Source organism: Astatotilapia calliptera, chromosome 20 (genome assembly GCF_900246225.1).
Source record: "Astatotilapia calliptera chromosome 20, fAstCal1.2, whole genome shotgun sequence".
NCBI classification, from domain to species: Eukaryota; Metazoa; Chordata; class Actinopteri; order Cichliformes; family Cichlidae; genus Astatotilapia; species Astatotilapia calliptera.
In genome coordinates, this window is record NC_039321.1 from 16465765 (window position 1) to 16483407 (window position 17643).

Consider the following 17643-nt stretch of genomic DNA (forward strand, 5'->3'; position numbering starts at 1 on the left):
TCCTCCACAGCACAGAAGTTCTCAGATGCTTTTAATTTAACACTATCCCCACAAAACGGTGTTGATTTCTCAACAGATCTATTTAATGATCATTGTCTTTCGATCTTAGATGAAATCTGTCCGGTTAAAATGAGACCTGTGCCTGTTTCCAAGTCCCTACCTTGGCTAAATGACAACATCCGCTCTATAAAACGTAATTGTCGTAAAGCTGAGCGGTTATGGAGGAGAACTCATTTAAATGTTCATCTCCTTTACTTAAAGGATCTTTTAGCCTCTTTTAACAATGCAATTAGAGATGCGAGGGCTGCTTACTTTTCTCAGTTGGTTGCAAAGAGCAGAGGTAATCCTAAGGTATTATTTGACACTATTACTGATATCATTACTCCTGCTCCACCTGCTGCCATTATTTCTTCTAATGAAGACTGCGAAACATTTCTTGCTTTCTTTTTAGAAAAAATTAGCAATATAAGTAAAAAATTGTCCCCATCAGCATCTGCACTGTCAGTTCCCACGCCAGTTCGGCCTGTTGTTTTAGAAAGATTTTTACCTGTTTCACTATCCGAGCTGGAAAAATAGTTAGTGCAACAAAAGTATCCTCTTGTTCACTCGACATTTTACCCGCATCGTTATTCAAAAATGTCTTTTACTCTATTGGTCCCTGTATGCTCACTATAATTAACACCTCTTTGGGATCTGGCAAAGTCCCTGCTTATTTTAAAACTGCTGTTATACACCCCCTGTTAACCCTTTAAGACCTACCATAGAACCAAGTCCGCCAGAGCTTATATTATATTTTTACATGCTGTGGAGCCATTTTTGGGAGCATTTCAAGTTGCTATACATCAATACAACCATTATAGCCCAGATTTTAATAATATGCATTCATTAAGTGCATAGTAATTACATAAATTGCAAAAAAGTGCAATAAACTACAAAAAAATTGAAAATCGTTTTTGATTTTTTAACATATATTTGTAGTTAGAGAAATTTAAGAGGCTTATCCCTCAAAACTGTAAATACAAAAAAGTTGCACAAAATAGTTTCCCACCACAGGAAATTTATTTTGAGTGTCTTCATAGTTTTATTTTTGAAATACACCAATTTTTATACACTGCAGGAAAAACGAAAATAAATATTATACTGCAAATTTGCAAAAAAGCAGCATATGCATCAAAATAAACTATTTCCAGCAGTGCAATATGAGTCCTAAGCATCCCAGAAACGACACAGAAAGTCATAAAGTCAAAGATAACTTTTAAAAAGAGCAGTATAGGCCCTGAGGCCCTGATCGCAAAAAAGACTACATTTCCGCGAAAATGACGTCACTTCCGGTTTCGGCCAGGTAATGGCGGAAATGCAAAAGTTCGCGCTGACATCTATTCCAACGTAGGAAGTGTTTTGAACAGCTGATCGGACCGGCAAAGCGTGTTTCTGGAATATTATGTTTTTGTTCCTGCAAGCGCTTTTTATGCAGTTTTTGCAAAGCTTTATGTGGAAGGAAACCGTGACCTAGGACAAGCTGATGGCACAATATGTAAGTACAACTCCTCCGGTTTCATATGCAAAAAAAATTTTTGCGCTAGCTTACGTGGTTGCAGTGCTACCGGGATTTAAAAATAGTTACGCATAACAGAGCGTTCCCGCTCCGATCGGCTCTAAAGGGTTAAAAAAGCCTACGCTGGACCCATCTCTCACTAGCAACTACAGACCGATCTCAAAAATACCATTAATTGCTAAGATTTTAGAGAAGATTGTGGCTAAGCAGCTTACAGCAGTTTTAGACAAATATAATATCTTTGACAAATTTCAGTCTGGCTTTCGTAGAGCTCATTCTACTGAAACAGCCCTTCTTAGAGTTTCCAATGACATTCTGATGCAAAACGATGCAGGAAAGTGTTCTGTACTCCTAATGTTGGATCTCACGTCGGCCTTTGACACCGTTGACCATTATATTTTGCTTGATAGGCTGAAATACTGTGTCGGTGTATCTGGGTCTGCCTTAGAGTGGTTCTCCTCGTATCTCTGTGAACGATACTCTTCTGTGGCAGTTTCTAAGTACAGGTCATCTTCTACGTCCCTGTCCTTTGGTGTGCCACAAGGTTCTGTGCTGGGGCCCTTATTGTTTTTAATTTATTTACTTCCTCTCCAGCATATTTTGAGCCCTTTTGAGGATATTTGTTACCACTGCTACGCAGACGACATCCAACTATATATATATCTTTTAAACCTGAAGATGCTTCTAAGCTGCGGATTTTAAATGTGTGTCTGGAAACCATCAAAAGTTAGATGGCTGACAACTTCCTCCAACTAAATGAAAATAAAACTGAAGTCCTTGTATGTGCTCCAGACAGACATGTACCCAGCATAATGAATGCTCTTGGTCCCCTTTCAACGTTTGTGAAATCGTCTATCAGGAACCTAGGAATAACCTTCGATCCTGCTCTTACATTGGATATTCACGTCAAATCTCTGGTTCGGTCTTGCTTCTATCATTTAAGAAATATTTCTAAATTGAGCCCCATAATATCTCATACTGAACTGGAGATTGTTATTCATGCTTTTATTTCATCACGACTGGACTATTGCAATTCACTGTTCACATGTCTAAACAAAAGTTCCCTGGAGCGTCTGCAGATTGTCCAAAATGCTGCAGCAAGGCTTCTGACGAAAACATCAAAATACTCACATATAACACCGTTGCTTATACAGCTGCACTGGCTCCCTGTCGAATTCAGAGTCCACTTTAAGATTCTGGTTCTGACATTTAAGGCTCTTCAAGAACAAGCACCATCATACATCATTGAACTCTTACAGCCCTATGCCCCTAGTAGGTCTCTGAGGTCTTGTGGTCAGGGCCTACTTGTTATTCAGTATACGAGACTGAAAACTAGGGGTGATCGAGCTTTTGCTACTGTGGCCGCCAGACTGTGGAATTCTCTTCCTCAGAACTTGAGATCTGCTGATTCACTGATTACTTTTAAAAAACAGCTAAAAACACATCTTTTTAAAATTGCATTTTGTTAACTTTTGACTGTACTTTGTCTTTTTAATCTGTTCCTATACCTTGTAAAGCACTTTGTGATCTTTTATCTAGAAATGTGCTATATAAATAAAAGTTTACTTACTTACTTACTTAACTGCCCGATTATCAAATGGGCCCCTCCTTCCTTCTTTTATTCTGGTTTGTCATTCTTCACCTTTAAACATATTCTAGGTTAAACGTTTATTATTATTATTATTGTCTAATATTATTATTATTCAATTTTTTTCTTTGTGTTTTTGTAATTTCACCACAATCTACCTCAATACCGCATTTATATCTAAAAATATGGAAACACGCTAGCTGTGAATAGCTGGTGTGCACATGTCTATTTACAGTGATTCAGTCACTAACATGCAGTAGTAACAATAACAGTGTCTAGTGCACATGGTCCGTGAATCCGGTGGTAACTTTGACGGCACCCCTCTGATTTTTGTGCGCATACAGGTAAATGATAGTGTTGGTGAAAACTGATTGCTGCACAGGACTGGAACATATTATTGGTGGGCTATTGCCTTTCAGCTGGAGTTTGATTCATGCAAAGACAGAAACACACACACACACACACACACACACACACACACACACACACACACACACACACACTGTGACTGGGGAATCTGCTGAACTCGTGTGTTAAATTCAGCCCAAAATATTTCATAGGCTACTCAGAAGAAGTTGAAGATAAAGTATACGTGGATCTAAAGATTTACCTTCATTGTGGATAGGGTACATCCGGGGATGGATGGCAATTCGGGCTGGAGCTGCAGCTGTAATAAAATTGCATTGAAATTATTTATATAGAATAATATATTACTGTTCATACATAAACTCTGAATTAAATTAGTTTTTGTGTTTGCTGGCCAATGATCATCTGTGTTTCTGAGAACATGTCAGACCTGTGGGATGGAGGATGGAGACTGCCGGGCCCTCTGCTGAGCCGAGAAGAGAGTGCACACTGATGCGATACAGAGTCTCAGGTTCCAGATCAGTGAAACAGTGGCTTCTGCTGGACTTACTCACAACTTCTTGCTTTGATTGCTTGTCTATGCACACATGCACGACAGAGTAAATTGCCAGCAATCACTGTATGTTCTGTTACAACTAATAACTCACATATAATATATTTATATTATATATATATAATTATTTTCATATAAATTATGAAAATAATTTCATATTTTTTGGATGTTTGTCACACTTAAATATTTCAGATGATGAAAAACATTTAAATTAGACAAAGATAACACAAGTAAACACAAAATGCAGTTGCTAAATGAAGGGGTTAATAATTAAGGGAAAAAACCCTCCAAAGCAGGTAGACAGCAGCAATTCATGGTTCTATTTACCGCAGCAAGTCTTCTAGGTCCTGAAGCAGAAAAACAGCTCCAGATAATACATTACCACCACCATGCCATATCAAAAAGCACCACTGAACGACACAGGAAATCATTCGGTCTGCATCCCAAGTCTGCAATTAATCAGGCCTGAGTGTGTTTAGTGAAACTCAACTCAGCTTTCCAAAAAATGTAGTTAGTTACAGTTAATTCATGATTTAACAAGAGGGGCAATCTTTTTTTTTTTTTCCACAGGACCAGGGAGGTTTTCCTAATCTATGAAATCATCATTTAAAAACTGCATTTTGTATTTACTTGTCTTATCTTTCTTCTAATATTAAAATTTGTTTGATGATGCAAAACACTAGGAAATCAGGAAGGGGGCAAACACCTTTTCACATCACTGTAGACATGATTACAGAATACCTTTTACATCCTGGATTACAATACGATATCCATCAACGGCAGATACTGGTCTCCATGACACACAGATACTGGAGTGGTCTGACCTGACCACACTCGCACTGCTTACCCGCAAAGTGGCTAGAGAGACAGAAAAAAAAGGAAGAAAACAAGCAAAAAACAAAAAAAAAACAAAGCCAAAGAATGTCATCTGCACACTAGCATGGACAATAAACGTAGACACAGTGCACCCAGTAATTTTTGAACTTACAACCAAGTATCAAGAGCAGTACTGGTATTGTACTGGTACTGGCTGCTGTCTCATTGTTCAGAGAGCCCATCATTATGCAGAGAAAGGAATCTGCGTCTCTGGACCAAAATGACTGTACGTGTAGTGCTGTAGAAACAATACTGCCCAAAAACATATGCATATCCCTCCTGTAAGGGTAAAGTAATGGGACATTTGCACTTTTTGCATGTAAACCTGTCGCTCTTCACTGGAAGTTGCACTTGAGCTGTCTTGACATCTTTCCCTTGTTTGACTCACCAGTTTTGCCCTGAGCTGAACCGCTGCCTCCTTCTCTGTTGTGGTACTCAGCAGTGACCAAGATGCTGTAGCGCGTATCTGGCTGCAGTGACTCCAGCATCACCTGCTTCTCTCCACCAGGGACCAGCACCTGCAGAGAACAAACAACACTATCATCCCAACACAGTCAGAACTCATTTAAAGTTTTGGGACTTATGGAATTTCTGGAATTCTGACACATGACAGCCGGCTGAAGCCCAGAAGAGGTGAAGATGTAATGACTACGACCCACTCACAGTGTGATCCTGGCTATCAGTTCCAGTCAATGCTGTGTAGGACACGCGATACTGGAGGACATGAGCATTGGGAGGTACCCAACTGATCACCATGCTGACGGCAGTCTCATCAGAAACCGTGAGGCTGGTTGGGCCTCCACCAGACACTGCAGCAACATCATAGAAGAGATAAAGTACCACAGCTAACGACACTTAACCCTCACTTTGTTCCTTTATAGGAGGAAATTATTTTGGCAGCAAAGCAAAGTGTTTTTTAGACAATAAATGTAAAGTATAACAGAGAATTTGATTCTTTGATTTGATACTTTAACCTCACTACATTTATTTCATAGCTCAGAGTTCTAGTTACTCAAAGATGAGAATTTAGATGTGAAATTTAACCTTTAAGTGACTAGTACTTTGAGAACTGCCATCAATTACACAATGAAGTTCATTTACTTACAGGTTATTGTAGTAGTAATGCTATATTGTACAGAATATGACACGAAGGGCTGCTGACCACAGAAAAGTAAAAGGTAACTGGGCCTAAAGACTAACAGGAGAAAAACAAGCTTTCTGTGATTCTATGATTTTTATTTCTGTGTTTTTGTGGTAATCTTGGATATCTTAGGTTGTCTCATTACTGTCACATATGTCCTATCATTAAAACACTGGCTTCTAACAACTAACAGTGTCTCAAAAATAATGTAATAAATAAACAAATAATATGGATGCATGACTCAAATGCATGACTTTTAACTTGTGTATTTTTTAGGCTGAACACTGCTGCTAATGTGACTAAGGTAAATGGTTTCATCAGGCTTGCCCTTCCTGAGTTTGAGAAATGCTCAGGATCAGAAAATGTGTGACTCACAGGTGCTGTAGCGTATGGCCACAGCTTCACTCTGAGCTCCATCTCCATAGAGTGCAGACAGTGAAATCTGATATTCTTTATCATCCTCCACCCCTCCAAGAACTGCTCCTTCACTGTCACCACTCATACGCAGCTGAAATACACAGCAGGGACACACAGGACAACAGTTTATATCGTATTTTTTAATTCATAATATGTACTCTAGCAATCCAATAATTTTCCCCACCTGTCTCAGGTCGCCTCCACTTAGGGAGATCCACTTAATGAGGTAAGAAACAACATCATCAGCTGCAGCTTCCCAGCGCACCATGATGTCACTGTCTGAGAAATTAGTTACCCTAAGGTCTGAAGGAGGAGGCACCTTCACTAGAAGAAAAGAATAATGTGTATGGAAATAAAAAAAAAGAGAGAGACAGCTACATTATGACATTTCTCATTATTAATCAATAACATTTACAGTACTGTGCAAAAGCCTTGAGCCAAATGCTGAAGTATTTCTTTGGACATTATCTGTTTTTTCACTCCTTTTTAGTCCAGTTTTTGTACCTGACCATTTTCTGAGGAATGCTTTGTTTTGTTTTGTTTGTGGAACCACTCAGCACTGACCTACCAATCATTCAAGAATTTAAAAGCATCTAACGCAATTGATGAACCAATACTGTGTCTGCACATAACAGAACACTTGGGAAAGAACCGATTTTTAATCTTTAAGCACTTTTTTACTAGCAGCCTGCAACAAAAACACACCATTTATTCCCATTTCCTCAGTTCAATCTATGGAAAAAGAGCAAAGATAGCAAAGATTGCATCAACAAGTTTATACCCAAAAAACTATTAATAAAAAAGACAACATGAAGTCAGTTTGATCTAACAAATGTAGCCTAAGGTGATGCCTTCATGCCAAAAACAAATATTTTGTCTCACGTGTGGTGACGTTACTGGTGAGCGCTGCAGACAGGCCTTGTGCGTAGTGAGACTGAACAGAAATGAGGTATCTGGAAAGAGAGGAAAGGTTCTGCACCAGCACTGAGTTCACTCCTGTCACTTCCACCTGGAAGGATATTTAATATATATCAATGACTGACATGGCTGAGGCAGCATTTCATTTATCAAACATTTTGAACTGTTAATGCAGTAAATGGGACAGAGTACAGAAGCTTCTGTACATTAGTCTAAAGTACAGAAGCTACACTTTACTTTATTAACTTTACTAAACCATTAACTATCAGAGAGAAACTGCATGACTGCAAACATGACTCACTTGTCATATCAGCCTATTTGGAGCACAACACTGTGGCGGTGGTAAATTACAAGTGGTAATTTAGTACTTGGCAACAAGATGTCAGACCTCCAATAAAGCACAATTCTTTGCACAATATTCAAGAAAACTGTCCCCACTAAAGATGGAAACATCTTTCATTACTTGAGGCACAACCACACCATAGAGTACAACCAGGTTAAACAAATGACTCCACTGAGCATCACTAGTTAGACTCCATATGGCAGGAAGAGCACACTTTTACTGATGAGTTACCAATGGTAGTAAAAGTGAGCTTTTAGAAACTGGTTAAAAAACTTGAACCCAGATACAACATGCCATTTTATTAGGTGCTAATGAAATTGAAATTGTGTAGTCTCCTGAAGAGTTACAAGGCTAAGTTACCTATCCTTTAAGACTGGCTTGTTTGGGAAGGTACCTGCTTGACATCACTGCCGTGGTTGGTGCTGTAGGTGATTCTATGGCCGGGGACATCCCCAGCCCCGGGCACCCAGCTCACCTTCATCATACTGTGGGTGACCATCGGGAACTGAACACTCAGTGGTGTTGGGAGGGGGACTGCAAAGTAAAAAACGAAAGCAGAAGAACTTTGAAAGTGCACTCAAGTGTACTGAAATAACTTTGGAAAGGTACAGTTACCAATGTCTATATTACAGAAGGCTGATCTTTGACCATTTTAGCAGAGGAAACAATGGTAGAGTGCAGAACGGTGGAGAAGGAGAAACGTTAAAATAGGAAATCATAAAGACACAGTGTAAGTGAAAGTGAAAAATCCGGTCTTAGACTGTTTAGATAATGTCTCACATGTGGTGGTAACAGCAGTGACAGGGTCGCTGGGTTCCTCCTCATAAAGCGCATAAAGAGTGACAGAGTAGTCTGTGGCTGGCAGTAATCCTGCCAGCTCCACCACAGTTTGTTCTGCACCAAATTTCTCCTGCAAATACAGAAACAACATCATTCATCCATCTCATTACTGAGCGCAGTGCTTTGTACTGGGACTGTATCTGCCAACATTAGTGTAAGGCTGAACACTGATGTTGTGATGTGGTAATAGGCCACTAGCAGTCAGTAGTCTAAAATGACGGTGAGTTATTGAAGATGAATGTTTAGGAACAATAAGCTGCAATTACAAGGTATTACTTTTTTCTGTATCATTAACCAGCAGCAAAATATAGTCAACACATTCTGTCATCACCTCCTTGGCATCATCAGGCTCTCCGTGGCTGAGTGCTGAGTACAGGATCAAGTACTGTGTTGCGCCGGGTGCAGCACCCCAACTCACTTGCAATGTGCTGTAAGATGAAGGAGTCACTTTCAAGTTGGCAGGCATGGCCAGTGGCACTAAGAGGAAAACAGACATGTCTTTGTAGTATACACACTTTTGAGTACTTTGTTTGCTGAGTACACATGGTGTGTAAAGTAACAGTGACAGCAACCAAACTTCCATGGGTGTAGCTTTAACTTTAACTCCTTTAAATAATGAATCACATGTGTAACTGTACTATTATAACCTCACTATGATGCTTGTAGTATATGTATGTTTTTTTCCCTAGATGTGTTATTCAATCTGGATGAAACTTACTATATAAACTGCCCAGGGTACCAGTATTATTAATATCTATATAGCTTTAGGGAATTCTTTTTATAACACTAAAAGCTGTTTTTGCCAACTCACTATATAAGTGATATAATGAAAATAACATTTGACTGTTCCTTGTTATCAGCAGAATATAATTTAAGGGAATTCTGCTGACTACAGCAACTTCATACTTACTGATACTGTAGCACCTATGACAAAATTACCACATTTCATAAAGGATGGAGCTGGAATTACTCTACATTTGTGCTAACTTTCTATACCTATCAATCTTTAGCACCTTTAACACTGATGCTAGTCTTACATGTTGTGACAGTCCCTCTGAGCGCTAAGCCTACGTTGTCCTCATACACGGGAAAGATAGAGACGTGGTACAGAGTTTGAGAGGAGAGGCCTTCCAGCAGCACAACAGATTCTGAGCCAGGTAACACCACCTGGAAACAAAGCACTGCTTAGACTAATAGTCTGAAGACATATCATACATAAGACGTGACATACATATGATCGATCCGACAACTAAACCCAAAGAATATGTAGCAGCACTGGATAGTATTTGCTGTTCCTCTAAACAAGGATCTTATTGTTGCTGGACAGACATAGCACATGTTACATGTTCTACACATTCTGGGGGTTTTTATACCTTATGAATCATCTAGGAATATACATATATACATCTAGGAATTTTTGTAATAGCAGTGAAGTTCATTTCTGGACCTGGAAATTGTAAAATCTTCACATTGACAGTTGAGATTTGTTTACATAACCATCCTTGTGCTTTAAACCCATATGGCAACAGTGCCTGTGAACCAAGCAGCAGCCTCTGTGGCTAGAAAGTGAAAGTGAATGCTCCAACCCCAGAACTGAAGTCCAAATAGCAACATGAGACAGGCTTCAAAACAGGGGAAAAAAACCTTGTATATCAAAAATGAACAGACCACGATATCATCCACAGCTCAGGAGAGCCCTAGCAAACAGTTACAGGTTAAAACCGCCTTTTTTCACATTCATCTCTCAGTCAAGTAATGTAGAACTTTAAACCACATTCACATTCATAACAGGAAATAAGTCAGAGGCTGAAATGTTTTATGTATCAGACAGTAAACAATGCTTTTTAATAAGGAGTTAATAGGATACTTTTAAAGTCAGGTGGTTGCTCTTTTGTTATGTTCAACATTTAGCTAGCCCCTACCAGCATTAACATTTATGCCTCAGCTCAACCTTCTCATCCAGATATGATCACAACCATATTAAAACAATCACAAAGATACCAATAGCAAAAATGCTAAACTTGATGTAGAGTGGTGCCTAACCCCATTTTTATTTACAGCATGTGAAAAGAGGCAAGATGCTAACCTCCTGTGGACTCTGACTCTCAGCACTGTGGTACACAACTCTGTACTGTTGGACCGGCTTCACAGGATTGGTCCAGTGAAGCTTCACCTCTCTGGAACCAAGTTCTGAAAACCGGAGATCAGTAGGACTGGGGTAGGAGAGGGTCGGATCTGCTGTGGAACCAGGCTCCATTCCTGAACACACAGAAACACAGAGCAATAAATCTCCAGGAAACATCTGATGCCATTAAAAACAACTCAGTTTAAGGCAGAAAAACATAGATAGCTACAAAGATGGGTGGCATACGCTTTGTGATGCCACGCTCCTCTATCCTCCCGCACAATATGTGGACCAGGCGTGCCACCAGCTTGCTGAGCAGAGGGAAGTCATTAACATTGTAGACATTCAGATCCACTGGCTCCGAGGCCACTTGTCTCAACTCCGCTTCATCAGCGTTCTTTACACCTGAATAACACCAAGTTGTGCGTTAGTTTAACCAGCTAAGGACATAACATGTTAAAATAAGTAGTGGAACCCCTTCTGAATCTAGTCTAATGGCTAAGTAGTTTTAGTCTAAAGGCTAAATTGAAAAAAGGAAATCACTTGACCTGCTCTACTTGCCCATCTTACCGACAGCGATGATTTCAATGCCTGCATTTTTCAGCCGGGTGGCTGCAGCAATGGCATCATCCTGAGATTTCCCATCAGTCAACAACACCAGAAAAAACGGAGTGTCAGATCTTGCACCCGCACTGGACCTCATGTTCTCCTCCATGACATGGAGTAGTGCCTGACCTGGAGACATGGTTAGACACTGACAAATGCACGGTACACATGCAGTATCAAACAGCATCAGCTGAGTGTGTACCTGTAAATGTGTTTCCTCCCTTATATCTGAAGTTCCTCACTGCCTCCAACAGCTGCTCTTTAGAGGTGAAGTTGTTAAGGTGCCATTCTGTGCGTGGGTCTCCACTGTACTGTGTCAGTCCTAAAACAAAGATTCTAAATTATACATGATTTTATCATCTATGTTAGTTCATAACAGACAGAATCAAAAAGACCGCCAAGTTCTTCTCTGAGTGATCCATTTCAATATGTCTGTGCTTTAATTGTCCTTACCTTTTGTTGTCACCTCATAAACAACAAAAGGTTGTTTATGATGCTGGTTTTACAGCATTTTTTATGGAAATAATGGGTGTAAATAGTGTTGTTGCACCTTATATGAAGGCAGCACAATATGATAAAGTGTTGCACACATCAGGGGATGATGACATGAAACCTTGGCATGGTAAGTAAAAGTCGATATTTTAATAACTTCATGCACAAATGGGAACAAGCCAAATATTGATTTGACTTGTCTCTGTTTGAGCCCTGTGATAGCCTAGCAGCCTGTTCACAGTGTCCCCAGTCTCTCACCCTATCACAGCAGGACTTATTCAAGATGTTTACTGTCATGTACACCGCAAAACACAAATAGTTACGCAGAGCAATGGAATTCTTACTTTGCGGGTTCCCTTCACATGACTAAAACAAAGTATCTGTATTATATCTGTGACCTTGACTTTATTAACAGGTGAAGAAGAAGATGAATGGATAGATGTGTCATGGTCCGTGGTCCTGTGTGTGGAATGTGTGATGCGCGGGTAGCCACACCCCCAGGCTGGGCCGTCACCGGCACACCTGCTCTCCATCGGGGTGATTACCTGAAGAGCTACTTAACCCGGCGCTGACGGATGCTCCACGCCAGTCCGTTAATCACCTCTCTGTGGTAACTAGACTCCCGCGAAAGCGTTGCATTAATATCTTGTTGGAGCTGCGTTAAATCTGCTTACTTGTGTCTAGGTTTCGATCCGGCATTCAGCGTCTGCCACCTGCCTGTCCTCCTGCTCAATTGGATCACCCGGTGCATCATCTGGCCCATCCACTACCTCCACGGATTTCCCTCTCACGGACTTCCCTCCCCAGCTCCCACGGTCCCGCTCTAATCGTAAGCCAACTGGTCTAACTCAGTTTTGATGTGTTTCCTCCGCTTCCCAGCTCCCTAGTAATCTTCTCCCCTTTCTGTTGCAGCCTCCCACGGACCCGATTCCGGCTTCCTCGCATCATTGTTTCCCCGGGTTTTTTAAGTTCCTCGTTTTGCTCCTTTGGTTTTCCCGGGTCGCCTTTTGTTATTATAATAAAGTGTCCTTTTCTGCTAGCGCTTGAGTCTGCATTTGGATCTTTTGTGCACGCGCGCCGCGGCGCATGACAAGATGGATATTTCGTTTGTATGAAACATGGTAGAACTTATTTTATCTAAACAAATAAACACATGTAACATTAGTTGGGTGATTTCTGGACCAAAAAATTGAATTCATAAATGTTCACAAAGGATGAAAATAAACCAGTAATATGACACATAGCAGCTCATACACTAACCACTAACAGGGAGGAGCAGCGAGCCTTGGCTGCCATGTGGGCACATTATATAACCCCGTTCTCCTGGTCAGCCTCTTCCCACATGACGGTCAGATGTAAAATATCGCAAACGGACTTTGAGAAATGTAGGATGGAAACTTTATATAGACCATTAATAATAAACAGTTAATTCGTAGTCAAGTCACCGTTAGTTAATAGTTTATTACTATTAATAATCTATGAAATACTGACTAATAACCTTTATAAAATGGTTAATAGCTGATTTGTAAACAATGTAAACAATACCTGGATGGTTACAGTAACATTTCAACGTAAAACTATAAAACTTTAATAAAGACTGCGCAGTGCAGCAATAAACGTTGCATGATGGCTCAATAGCAGTCACTGTAACAGCTATTCATTATTTATATGCTTAAAATAACTATGTTAAAGGAAACACTATGAACCTAGTCTATGAATCGTTCTTTGACTTGTTAACTTTTGCAAGCTGTTTGGTTAAGTATACATACCAAATCTAATTCATTTAGGAACACAGGCGCTTTGGATTAAATGAGAAAGCTGTAGGCCCACGCTAAAGAATACAAACATTTGTGTGTATTTGTTTCCGTGAGACTGTGAACAGGTTCAGGATCAGGGATCAGTAATAAAACCAATCAAATAACAAAAGTAGCTGGAAAATACACCATAAAGTATATAAAATGTTATGTGTCCCGATGACAACAGATTACAATTTTTATTACATTACACATTTGACTGTGTATAATTTATATTTTTTACAAAGTATAAACATGAATTATAAAATTATGTAGTAGTAAATTATATGTGAGCAATAGTGACAGTAGTAAATCTGTGAGTACAACAATAAAAATAACCTACAATAACAACCAGAAGGCCAGAAATGTAATGAGCAAAGCAAAAAGAGAAACAGAGTGATGTCAATACTCCTGCAACAGTGTGAATGATGATGTCAGGACATCTACAGTGTGGCAATACTTCTATTTGAAATCTACTATGACTTTCACAATGCTAGTGATGAGAAATGTTTTCACCACCATACTCCACGCTCTGTTTCTCACCAATCTGAATGTGATTCGGTCCAATGTGGAAAGGTGTCACTAGGCCCTCCAAGAAGTCTCGGACGCGTCTGAAGTTAATGCGTCCGATGCTCCAGGAGCCGTCCACCAACAACACGATGTCTGCAGCTGCATCACTCGCACATTCAAATGGTTTTCTTGAAGACATACCTTAATAAATAACACAAGAAGCAAAGGATGTAAAGAACACACGTACTTTAAATGAGGAAACAGATGGCACCAAAACTGTTTTTAACGTGAAGGCGTCTAACTATTGTGTACATGTGTCGACATGGTGCACAGATGCAGGAGTGAGCTTTCATGCATGTGAACGTCTGTTTCTTTCCTTCGATTATAAAGGACAGAGGCGAAACAAATGCCCTGTAGCCAAACAGAATGGTCTGTCATTATCGCTTAGCTGTCCCTCCCCCCTGTAAACACTGTCATCACATTTCAAACACTTACTGTTAAGTTACAAGAGAAGGAAGCTGGTGGAGGCCAGACATTACTTTAGTTTAAAATGAGTGATCACTGCTATTGTGATTGGAGATTCTGTCAGGTTTATGTAACACTGGAGGGCACTGTTTATTGGTACCTGGCTGGGTGGGAAATGGGCTCTTTCGGGGTTTCTCCTGAGCTGGTTCACCCTGTGTTGTTCCCTGCTCCTCCTTGTTCTCCATCTTGGAACGATCCCGCTCTTTCTTCTTCTTCCTCTTCTCTTTGCCACTTTTCTCAGAGGTCTTATCTGGGAGTTCAGAGGGGGTATCTGTAACTGGAGGCTCTGGAGAAGAGAGGTAATAGTAACCACTTGGGTGGGGTTACAGTAAGATAAGCCAAAATTGTTTAGGGGACCAGATGAGGCTGTGCATGACAAGAAATCTGATGACTTTAGATTAGTCTGAGCTCATAAGCATCAAAGGGAAAGTGAGAGAAAACCTTCTTTAGCTGTTAACAAATAAACATTTTCATTTCATGATAAACATTTGATAAAGTCAGAAAAAAGTCCACAGTTTTCCCCAGTAAGTATTTTGACTTGTTTATGAAACTGTGTGGGAGTGAATAGTTGCCAGCAGCCAATGTAGTGCAAAAGAAAACATGTATGACTATGGCTCAGATTATGTGAGCTTGTTGCTAGCTCAAGTCAGCTTTGTAAGCATTATCCATGAAAGAGACAAAATATATGTGTCCTATCTGATCACGCCACTGGCTGTGTCCTTATTCTGCTTTGTGTTGTTTTGTGGTAACTTTTACCCAAAACACTAATATCATCAGCAAAGCACGTAGTATTCAGAGATCTATTATTCTGATGAATAATAACATGTCTCAAACTAACCAATCGTGGCAAGAACATGTTGTGTGCTCTATGTTTTTGTTTTGTGTGCCTTTGTCACTAAGAGCTGTCAGAAAACACCTTAACCCCCCAAAAAACGTACAGGACTCACTATTTTTTTAATATAGAGTTATGGTCACAAGCTTATATACACTCATCATGGGCATGAATGTCAATTTGGGGTTAATTTTTCTTTCCATCCTCAATTACTAAAATAATAATTAATCAATTAAATGAATTAACTAATGAATGAATTCATTACTTTAATTACTGAGTGCACAAGGTAGAATTTATTTGGGATTTTCGAGATTTTTTCAAAGTTTTTGACAGTAAAACCTTTTTCTAGAGGGCATTTGAGTTGTCCATATGGGAAGCTACAAATCTCAGTCAATGCTCAAGGTGTCAGTTTTGGAGCAGGGGCCTCTTTTCATAGTTGGCGCCCTCTCTGTATATGGTGCACAGAGCTAGATAAATATCCATGGAACCTAAGTTGCTTCACACGCCATTATTTAGGAAACTAATAAAGGATTACACTGGAGCAAGCACAATATTCAATAAACTAGTGGCTGTGATATAGTGGTCACTACTATCCCTTGTGACCATAGCAACCCATTTTATAATATGTTGCTGCTTAAAAGGTTAGCATCAAGGGAAAACATGAGAGTCTAAAATTGTCAACAATAATATTGTCTTTCATATTTAATGCTATCTACCACCATAAACTACCTGTAGTACTGGCAGAGGCAGGAGTGGTAGTCGTAGGTTCTGGATACAGAACTGTTGGTACATCCAGCAGAGCCTCTGTTGCATCTTCCAGTTCTCCTGATCCTGACCCACCTGGCAACAACTTCTTCCTGTGCTCTCTGGTGCCACTGCGGATCATCTCCTCCTCCCGCAGAGTCTGCACTAGAAGAGAGAAATGTTGATCATATATATATATATATATATAGTCGAACGCAGATTCACTGAGCGCTCCACACAGACAGCATCATCAGAAGGAAAGTTGATAAAATAAATTACAAATGTTGTATTGTTCGATACATACGCGTACCGAACCGAAAGCACTGTATCGAACGGTTCAATATCGATACGAATATCGTTGCACCCCTAATATGTATATATGTATATATGTATATATGTATATATGTATATATGTATATATGTATATATGTATATATGTATATATGTATATATGTATACATATTAGGGGTGCAACGATATTCGTATCGATATTGAACCGTTCGATACAGTGCTTTCGGTTCGGTACGCGTATGTATCGAACAATACAACATTTGTAATTTATTTTATCAACTTTCCTTCTGACGATGCTGTCTGTGTGGAGCGCTCAGTGAATCTGCGTTCGACTACTCCGCCTAGGCTGCACTGTCCAGCGCAGATCCACTGAGCGCTCCACACAGACAGCATAGTCAGAAGGAAGAGCGCAGGGCACCTCCCCCACCCTCATTCAGATCTGGCGTTTGGAATTATTTTGGTTTTCATGTGACGTATGACCCTGAAGGTAAGCGAGTCATGGACTAAAGTAAAACAGTATGTTGGATGTGCCACGCAATGCTCAATTACATGGGTGGGAACTAGTGTGTTAGCGCAGTTAGCTCGTTAACGTGTTGGCCGTCTAGCCCCATGCACGGGGCGATCGGCGGTAGCTCGTTAACGGAGATTTGCCATGTTGTGGTGTTAAGGTCATTTCAACGAGATTAACCTGAAAGCACTAGTGGGAACACAAAGAATATGACTGCACATTTACGCCGACATCATCCTAGTGCAAAGACAAAAACAACAAGCATGCTACTAACTTTAGCCGAGTCATTTAGACAGCTGTTAGCACATGATTCTCCTTATGCTGCTGAGAATATAACCCAGAAGAAGCGGATAGTATAGCTTTTATTTTGGAAAGAGACATTTCTGTGTAATAAACTCTCTTTTCCAAAGATGAGTGATTCCTCAATCAGATACAGGGCTTGCAATATCGCTAGCCTGACGTCCTGGGGCTAGCGATTTTTTCAGTCGGGCTACCAAAATCTATCTCTTCCCTGCCCGTCGGGCTATTGTAAGAAGGAAAAATATATGTCAATGCTTTTGCATTCTTTCAGAAATGTAGCTGGGTAATTATGTCATTGGCATCGGTGAGCCACTGTCAAT

The 17643-nt window shown here is 40.0% G+C and overlaps 1 protein-coding gene across 4 annotated transcripts in view; it reads right to left on the reverse strand.

The window, feature by feature from the left end:
- The window catches only part of LOC113013986 (collagen alpha-1(XX) chain), a 42152-nt gene that overhangs the window by 12840 nt on the left and 11669 nt on the right, over positions 1-17643 (reverse strand). For 2 of the 4 annotated variants that reach the window (XM_026155261.1, XM_026155260.1), the window contains exons 5-23: positions 16210-16389; positions 14749-14934; positions 14157-14324; positions 11531-11650; positions 11293-11457; positions 10969-11127; positions 10684-10856; positions 9635-9764; positions 8929-9074; positions 8538-8667; positions 8152-8291; positions 7379-7505; positions 6681-6820; positions 6455-6587; positions 5602-5747; positions 5327-5456; positions 4804-4920; positions 3940-4086; positions 3754-3810 (exon numbers count right to left, since the gene is read on the reverse strand). In XM_026155261.1, coding sequence (XP_026011046.1) covers positions 3754-3810; positions 3940-4086; positions 4804-4920; positions 5327-5456; positions 5602-5747; positions 6455-6587; positions 6681-6820; positions 7379-7505; positions 8152-8291; positions 8538-8667; positions 8929-9074; positions 9635-9764; positions 10684-10856; positions 10969-11127; positions 11293-11457; positions 11531-11650; positions 14157-14324; positions 14749-14934; positions 16210-16389 — 2694 coding nt within the window. The remainder of the gene's footprint in view (positions 1-3753; positions 3811-3939; positions 4087-4803; positions 4921-5326; positions 5457-5601; positions 5748-6454; positions 6588-6680; positions 6821-7378; positions 7506-8151; positions 8292-8537; positions 8668-8928; positions 9075-9634; positions 9765-10683; positions 10857-10968; positions 11128-11292; positions 11458-11530; positions 11651-14156; positions 14325-14748; positions 14935-16209; positions 16390-17643) is intronic. The other 2 variants (XM_026155262.1, XM_026155263.1) reach the window with 2 other exon arrangements.